This window comes from Calidris pugnax, unplaced genomic scaffold, assembly GCF_001431845.1.
Source record: "Calidris pugnax isolate Ruff unplaced genomic scaffold, ASM143184v1 scaffold44, whole genome shotgun sequence".
Taxonomy (NCBI): Eukaryota; Metazoa; Chordata; class Aves; order Charadriiformes; family Scolopacidae; genus Calidris; species Calidris pugnax.
The window spans coordinates 9,602,197-9,611,728 of record NW_015094506.1 but is presented as its reverse complement, the minus strand read 5'-3'; the positions used below and the strand labels follow the sequence as shown (position 1 = coordinate 9,611,728).

Genomic DNA, 9,532 nt, shown 5'->3' with positions numbered 1-9,532 from the left:
TTTTTTTTGGGGGGGGGGGGTGCAGGTGGGTGTCTGTCAAAAGTTTAATTTTGGCTGACGTAACAAACAGTGAATTTTATGACACATCTTTCTCAATCTTACTTTTTTTTTGCGTAGACAGTAAGATATTCAAAACACTCATGGCATGTTACGTAAGGATAAGAAATTCTGACAAAACAGCAAGTAGGTACAACTAATCCCAGCTGTTGTAAAGGGGAAGCAACACAGCTACAGAAACTGCCCTAGGTCACAGTACACACCTGGCATTGTCCACTACACTGTGAAAGCAAGTGAGACAATGTACACCCACAACCATGACTTGACAGCTACTAGATTAACATTCCTCCAAAGATACACAATGGTATGTCACGTCTAGTGATCCAGTTAACAAGTACTAGAAGCAAAATAAAAAATAAATGTGTTTGAAACATTGCAAATGGGGGTCTGGCTGCAATATTGACAGCAGAGACACCGACCAGCCCTGGTCCCCTCTGCAATGTTCAGTGCGCCCCATTCCAGTGCTCCTTGTCCATTTTTGATCCTGTTGGCCAACCTCAATCCAACTGGACAGGACTGACACCTGGCCCCTACCTTTTCTACCTTTTCTCTGGAAGTCAGAGGCTGAGTAGAGGTAGAAATCCATGCTGCTGCTCTCCCAGAAGAAAAGGCAGCCTCAGTGCCAGGTACTTCCCTGGGCAGCACCCAGCTGGTTGCCCAGCTCAGGCGTGCTACCAAGATGTGCACAGCTCCTGCCTGCTCCCTGGCTGCTTCTCCACCATGAGTGTTCCCTAACACCTAACTCATGGCAGAAGCACACCAGGCTGAACCAGTTTTATTGTTTTATTGCTTCATCTATCTGCATGCAAATCCAGTCTACATAAAGAGGTCACAGATCATTTGCTAATGAATTCTTGCTCTTTCTCAGCTCAGTGAGTTGCTTTTCCTGCTTTTAGTTTTGCTTACTATATATACACAGAACTTTTGTGTCATTGTGACACTGTTACACATTATGTTTAGTTTACTGAAAAGATAAATTCAATGCGTATTTTGAAGAATATGATTTTCAGTTAGCATTTATTTAAAATTTTAGAGAAGACATTGTCATCAAAGCAGTAATCATTTCAAAAGAAGGCAATACATACCTCTCCAAGCTTTTCTAACTTGATATAGGTTTCCATTTTTCCAAATCCGATTTCTGACTGCAATGAAAAGCAGTGGAAAATCGATCATTAAAACTGACCACTTTATTTATACAATATTTAATCAGGAAGTTAAAATTTGTTTCAGAAAAACACCTGGCAGAACTTGACCAAACACCACACAATTCCTCTATTTTAAAAACCTTGTAGCATATTATGATATAAATTCATCCCAGCAACCAAGCCTAACGCTCAGCTTGTTGGCCAGTCTACTGTATATCCTGAGTTACACTTAGACTGAAACTCCTCTTTACCCTACACCTCCTACTTAAGTCTACTCCACTCTTCTGATCTGATTACTACCAATGAGGCTGTTACAGCTTAAAGCACAGAAGTCATCTCAAACTATTCCATCCTTTCTCTTGCTCAGTGTAACCATATGCTGCTGCAGCTTCTTCCAAACTAACTCTACCTACGTGCTATGTTCAAGATCTCAGCTCCATGTTTCCTCTCACACTCTCACTTCTCAATGCTTTTCAGTCTAAACCTCTGCCAAGTAAAATCCCTAGACATCACTTCTCCACAAGCTTCAGCTTTGTCTCAACAATTTACGTTTCATGGCTTGTATCTTCAAGTCTTTGTGTATTTTAGTTAGATCTATTCACCTTCTCTCTCTTTATCGTCACCAGCTTAGCTCTGCAATGCAAGCCGGGAGGGTTTGCTTACCTATATAACAGCTTTTTCTAAAGCCTGTAAGATCATTACTCTTTTCCTGTTCAAATCCAGTGCTACTCTTATATTTAGTATGATTATCTCTTTACAGTTATTTTCATGTAAGACTAGAATTACACCAAAGATGTATATTGTTCTTATAGTGTAAGGAATGCTGAAAGCAGACATGTAAAACACACCAACTTTTAAACCAATTTACAAATGCATATAGCCTGTACCCTGTCAAAACAAAAAATCCATAGGGTTTGTGGGGTTTTGCTTTATTGACAATTGAACACACGCCAAGACAAAAAAGCCAGGTTTTCTCCCTAGCATCACCTACTCCTTCCACTTCCCAACACAGCTCTCTACTTGCTCTCTATGGAACAATACTTTGACCCCAGACTGGCTTCAGCACCTGTATCTACAAGTCAGAATACACTGATTTACTCCTAAAATCCAATGGATATTAAATTGTGCATTATTTCATTGTAACACAGTGTAACATAAATACTGCTGACTGTATTAAGATTTGAAAATAATATAATATGAAGGTACGCTAAGAAAAGTTGGAGTCAACTTAATTTTCAGAACACATGCATGAAAATACAACTGAAATAAGGGTAAAATCTTGTCTGGAAACATATTTGATGTATTAATGGACACATAATTATGTTAACATAGTATTAAGAGTAATTCTGTATTATTAAATTAGTGTTAGGGTCGACATGTTTTAAAACTGCATAAGGATACTTTAGCATCAAGGATATTTAGGAACCTGTTGCAGGCAAGCTGTTTCACCAGAAACACAAGCAAAGTTGATATTTGACAACCCTTGTAACTCCAGTGAGATTTTAAACATACCACTGATATAGGTACAGTGTTAGTAAAATAAATATTAAGTTTGCAAAGTGCATTTTGACCTACTTAAACAAACATATCTTGAAGTGAGTATTAGATGGTATTAGAATTAAAAAGATAGGCTGCTTAGTTTACAGGAGAACTCATAGCCATTGGCCTTTTTATTGCCAGACAGTCTGGAATACAACTTCGAAGTCTGATTTCTAAGAAGCCTCAATGTTTTTCATCAAGACTAATAAACTTACTATCTTCTTTAGACAATAAAATCATACAGTATTTCCTACATGCAGAAGACAGACATTCCTCAGGACCTGCCTTTCCATTTTTTCAATTTTTTAATCACATTTTGGTTGGCTACCAGTCATAAGAAAAACTAATTCTTACATTCTTCAACCTAAGATCAACTTAATTCTTCCTTCAAAATAATTTCTGAACTATCTAATTTTTTTCTGCAATGCCCATCTGTCTATCTTGACTCACACAGAAATACTGATGGGCTGTATTTAGGGTCTCTTACTTCTAACGGCTGGTGCACAAGACTTACACCTATGCTACTGTGCATACAATACTGCACATGTATACACAAAATACAATCACCGTAAATGCTTATTTTTTCTTGCATTTCAAAGAAAAATACCAGACCTAAAGTATAACAAGTCCTCACTTGATACTTTTTATAGCCTTTTTCCTTTGATTCCTTCTAAGCCTTGAAAAGAGACATGCCTTTGAAGCAGAGCACAATATTCATATATTGTAATTAACAGTCTGCTAGCAAGCTTTCAATGACAATCTCAGAATAATGAGTCCTTGAATTTCTTTTTTTTAAAGGCTAGTTTGAAATCATTAAAGGACAACACAGCAAATGCATGCCTGCATACCACAGCACTGCTAGCAGGTTTTATTTTAGACTTTCAAGCCCTGAAAGCATTTTTTAAAAGGCAAAACAGAACAACCTTGTGACATGAAGCTGACTCCATACACACATCATATTCATTAGAGGGCACTGTTTTTCTGTCAGTTTTATAGAACGTAAAGAGGAGAGGACTTCAATTGCTCTCAGGGCTCAATGATAAATGAGCAAGGGGATTTAGATCTATGTGAAAGTCCCCCCAGGTTCCCAAATACTATATTCCACTGAAAAGGCTCTACTGAAATGGTGCTTCACCAGCATCTGAAAAGCGAAGGTTTGGGGAACTCTATTCCTCAGGTCAGTGCTACATCAGTAACTAAGTGGTTAATGAGCTACGAAATTCTGGAACAAATATTTAAGCTTGCTACATTATTATTACTCCCAGTGCTTTGATTCAATCTTTTTTCTTTTAATAGTGTTTTTGTAAAAGACGACATGCAAATCAGAGACTTAGTCTAGCACACTAAATTGTATTATTCCAGGGGAAAAATACTTGATAAAACTCAAACATTGCTTTGTTAAACCTTATTAATTCACAAAGAATAAAATAAAGATATTTCACAGTTAATAAAACTAATTCATTACATGTACTTTCATATTTATTTTTCAGCAAATAAGCTATTAGATCAAGAAAACAAAGAATAATGCAGATTTCATAAACCTATCCAGTTTTTCTCTGCAAAGAATGTCTTGCCAATGAATTTGCTCAGGAAATTAGCAATGGCCTAGCAATTCTTAACACCTTCAACATTCAGAAAGCTTACAGATCAAATTATGATTGTAATGTAACAGTTTCAGCAAAATTAAGACAAAAATATATATTTTTTTTTTACCATTTCAGGGATGTGTATATTTTGTATTAGCATCTAGGATCTCTAGCATTTACACTCTAATTACAGTATAGGAACCCTCATTCTGCCATCTCCAAGAGAAGACTTATTTTTTAAAATAACCCAATAATCTAAAAAGGTATATGTGAACTTACTAATTTGTATTCATAGATATCCACCTATGTGTCTTAAATTATGTTATTTTTTAAAAAATAACATGATAAAAATCTACCAACAGCAATTTTGACAAAATTTGTTATCAAATACAAAAAGAACAGCGAGAAGGACCTGCTTTCATATTATGCTGCTGTAGGGCCTTCCTACTATGTCCCAGGAGCCCCAGCCTTGACCTAAGATTACACAGCCTATTTGCTCAAACAGATCATCCCTGCTCTAAAAAGCAAAAGGACTTAAATCTGCACTTTGGGAGTTGACTTTAGCCACCAATATCAATGGGTCAAGACCTTCACTGAGAAATGACGGGGCCAAGTTTGCAGCAGAAAAATGAAAGAAGGGATGAAATTCTTCAATGGATTTTGACTGGTGCACACTGAAGTTCAGGGCATAAAAGCCAAGTGTAAATGAAGTTGAATTACACCTTTGCTATACATACATCAGCATTAAATGGAATCTTAAGACCTGAAAGGTGGGTTAAGCAAGGGAGATGCATTACACTTACTAGAGATGCTCTACGAGAACGTCGACTCATTGGCTGATCAAATGGTGGGCTGTTAATCTGCAGCTTTTCAAGATAGCCATCAGGTATCCTGATGTCAGCAGGCAGGGACAAACGCTTGTTCAAATCCTGCAGTAAATAATGTTAAAAAGAGAAAGGTCAAGTATAATTCAGAATTTCCTGAAGTGCCTTTTATTACCTGTAGTGTTGACTGTGACCACAGTGTTGCTATTTAAAACTGAAATATTTATATGAATGAAAAATAAGTAATTTCAGACTTTAAAGCATTCTCTTCTAGTAACACTGCAAATTTTTTAGGTAACAGGTTCAAAAATTCAGTGCTTTACAAACTCATTACTTTAACAAGAGGAATGAAATATTAAAATGTAATTAATTACACTGTGGATAAATGTATTGAGTTTACTTGGATACTTATACATACATGGAATACCAGAAACTGAGAACTCAGAGGCTAGTAAATACATTTCTTTTCATATCATAATTACATTAGAGTAACAAGAGATCTCCATGGTTCGAAATATCACTCTCCCTTTCTCTGACTGGTAAAAGTTATAAATTTGCTTTAACTTCAATTTTTCCAGTCTTATTAGACAGAATCACTTCACTGTTGAGCCAAACTATTACAAATGTTAATACGGTTTTCAATTTCAATCTCTTTGTATACGATATTTTGAAAACCAAGCCACTATTATATAAATGCAGTTTTCCCTACATCAGATTCTGTTTCTCCACACATAAGTTCTTCTGACAACACCACGTATAATTTCTAAGGCAAGAGGGAAACAAAATTACTTCACCTTTCAGTAAATGCAAGAAAAAGATTTTTTTGGTGGACACGTTCTCATCCATTTTTTATTTTTAGTTTGGCTTTAATTTCAAACATCCAGAAAAAGAAATACCAAATATTCTCCTAAAGTGGCCAGTCAACACCAGAGAGATACATGGGAAACATATCCAGACTCATAAAAAATGGGAAGTCATTTCCAGAACAGTAGGAATTGTTTTTCAGATTGTTTCAAGATAGTTCATCCAAGTAAAGAAAATCACGCTCAGCATCAAACGACACAATTCATCCCCACAGATTCTACCCTAAAGTTAAGAGGACATCTCTGGAACCACCACAGTTTTCACGCTTTTCTCCAGCAGGAGAGGAAATCTCCAGATTTAATCAATCACACATTTAATTACCACTCTGAGAGCACTAAGCTCGTCTTGATCTTAACCTATTCTGTCTTACCTGTGACATCTAGCTTTGAATTTTGGGCATCCTGAACTAACCTAAGCACTGGCAGCTACATCCCCATTTGGTTCCCCTTAGGCTTGGCCATGTGTTTCTACTCATGTCTTTGCAGCACCTTCGAAGTATTTCAGCATGCTAAATCATTGAGAAAGTATCTCAGGTGAAGTGCAGAGCTTCCTGCCAGCTTTGTGCTCCAAACAGGTTCAGTGTAAGGTCAGACAGGCTTCACTGCCTGAAATCAGGGCAAGAAAGGCAGCAGGGCAAGCCCGGGAAGCCAGCAGCTAAATTGGCTTAGGCTGCCAAAGAACTGGATCATCAGACTTCTCAGGACTTGAGATCTGGGTGGACAACTCGCTAAGCTGCCAGTGTTGAGGATGTATTAGAACCATGCATATGCATGAACTGCACATGCACCTGGAGCAACAGCTAAGCAAAAAATATCAGTTAAAAAATATATTTCAAAAATTAATGTCATTTGGCAATTAGCTGAATTTCAGGTAGGACTGAAGCACTAATAAACATCCCCCAGCCAACTGATCTGCATATGCTATTCATTACTGCCACTGGATGCAGACAGAAGCTTTAGGACAGTTGCCAACAAAGCTTTAACTTATGGCATCTGACTCTCCTGTTTTGTTTTCGCTCCTCACACCTCCTTAGGTACGGGTCACAAAGCCTGTTAGCTTCTACTTTGCTGTCCAACATCAGCTTCTTTGCATGACTGGAAAAATCACTGCCTGTATGTCTTATTTTGTACAGAATTTTTAAATTGTCTTTAAACAAAAGAAGCACTGTTCACATAATGGCAGCTTTGACCAACATTCTGAAGTTCGATTAAAAGAAAACAAAAGGATGTCTCAGTTTTGGCAGTTCCCAAGCTCTTCACTAATTTTCAACGTTGGTATTTTAAATTTTTCAAAACACTGGCGATTTTAAAACTGCCTGTGTGGTTTTGGGAGAGCGGAGGAACTAATTAATTACAATGCTAGCAGTCATCCCTACAATAAAACAGTATTTTCCACTAAAGAATTTTCCTTCTCTTTGACAGGCTCTGCTAATACAATTTTTGTAATAGGCAACTCAAATTCAGCAAATTTAGAGCCATCTGAAATGAGAAATGCCTCTCCCTTACTGAAGAGGGCTTCAGATTAGAAATAAATAAACTCACCCTATAATTTATTGCATTCTTCAGAAAATTCAGAGAGCTCATCAAAATAGATGAGCACAAAGGGAAAAGCTCCACGTTGCCTAAAAGAAAGCAGCTTTGTCATCTCACTGCAGCAGAAAACCATGGAACTGCAGGAATAAGACAGGGATGGTAGGAAGAGGACCAGCATCAGTCTGTACTCCACCTTCCTATTGTAATCCCAGATCAACAGTGGGGCAATATCCTAATTTTCTTTTTCACATTGCTCAAGAACATAAAATAAAGCAGAAATTTGACAAATTCCAAGCCAGCAGAAGAAAAGAGCATTCAGCTGAGTTTTTCAATATAACTTCCTTGTAGATACCATAATTATCCTGTATGCCCTGTGGTAAAATAGGTTTCTCCTACTTCTGTCTGTGAACTCTATGGCATAAAAACCTGCTGTAGTGTTCTCTTCTAACTGTCCCATAGTGCTTGTTTGACAATAAGTATTTTACAGAGTCTGTTCATGGGTATACTGAAATCACAGACCACAACTCAAAAGGCTTCATGAAATACTGAGTCGAGTGTACCCCAGAGCTCTCCATCTGTATGTTCACTCCTCCCACAGCACTTATCCTTGGGGCACCACACCTAGCTCTGCAGCCTTGAAGAACCATTTCCAGGCATATAAAGTTGATGGGTAAGTGCAGGAAGAAGGAAGCAAAGGCAGCCTTTAAGCTGCAATGGCAATTTGAAAACTATGGTCACAGCCCTTGCCATCAATAAACACATACCTGTTCAAATGGAGACAAAGGGAAACAAAACAAGCCTAAGATGCTTTGCAGGTACCAGGGATTCATTATTTTGGAGTCCAACTGGGGATAACAATATTTTAGGTGCCAGAAGATATTATTATGGGAGGTAGTTGTAATTCTATTACAGAATTCCCCCTTCCTCATTCTCAAGAGCTCTGCCTACACCGTTTTTGCAACAGGCAATTGCAAAACCTCCCATGAGTTACTTCAGAGATCCGTGTGACACCCTCAGTTCTAAACTGAGCTTAAGCTGCAAACTTGCATTTACTGCTCCACAGTGTCTAACACAGATATTGTTTGAATGTAAGTACTTAGTGATGCAAAGGCCAAAATCTATTCCAGTTTGGGGAAAACCAACTCTCACACCCACCCCCCTGCAATGTCTGTCTACAAAAAAAAAAAAATCCTCAACAAAACCCCACAACACAATGTGAACAGAAAAGCAGGGAGAATTTTTTTCAGGATTGTAATATCTCTTCTTAATATAATTTATCTACTGAAATTTGTAATATAATGAACAATACACAGCAGTAATCACTCTTTTTTACCCTCAAAAATAAGTATTTAGTGCTGGAAGCCTAAATTTTTGTCACATTGTAAACAAATTCAAAACACTATCCATTTCTCTTAACTTCTTAGAGCTGAAGCAAGCTGTTTTTTGAGAGAAAAATGTAATGATTTCATGCAAACTGCAGCAGGTACTTTAAAGATTTTTCCTCCTAATGATCTATACGACTACTTGCAATACTCATGTGTATTTGCTGTGTTGAAATATCAACCAAACCTTTTTTTTTAAACCATTGATTAATATAGTTTCTTAAAATGTCTGAATTAAGAAAGTCACAAATCTTTTATGACACCAACATTTGAAAGATTATGTATGTCACATATACAAAGTATTCTTTGTATTATAATTACACTTTACGTAACTGCCTAAACCAAGCGAAATTAAAGAAAGTAATTTAGACTGCAAACCCAAATACTTCAAAGAAAGAAATTATTATGTTTTATTTGCCCATACCACCTTAATTCCTCCCAATTTTTGCAATAATTGAAACAACTATCTCTTGGGAAAAGAAAGCAATCGTAATTAAATGCTACACAGCAACCAGAAAGTGGATTCATTAGATGAGAGAAATAAGCACGACGTTTCCTAGTGGCTAAATAGAAAAACCGGAAAACAAAAATTACAGGAGTTTG

General features: G+C 37.0%; 1 protein-coding gene across 3 annotated transcripts in view; it reads right to left on the bottom strand.

Annotated features, from left to right (window-relative positions):
• Window positions 1–9,532, bottom strand: part of CDK17 (cyclin-dependent kinase 17) — a 56,779-nt gene that overhangs the window by 14,115 nt on the left and 33,132 nt on the right. For all 3 annotated transcript variants that reach the window (XM_014963787.1, XM_014963788.1, XM_014963789.1), the window contains 2 exons: window positions 5,131–5,256; window positions 1,143–1,199 (listed from right to left, as the gene is read on the bottom strand). In XM_014963787.1, coding sequence (XP_014819273.1) covers window positions 1,143–1,199; window positions 5,131–5,256 — 183 coding nt within the window. The remainder of the gene's footprint in view (window positions 1–1,142; window positions 1,200–5,130; window positions 5,257–9,532) is intronic.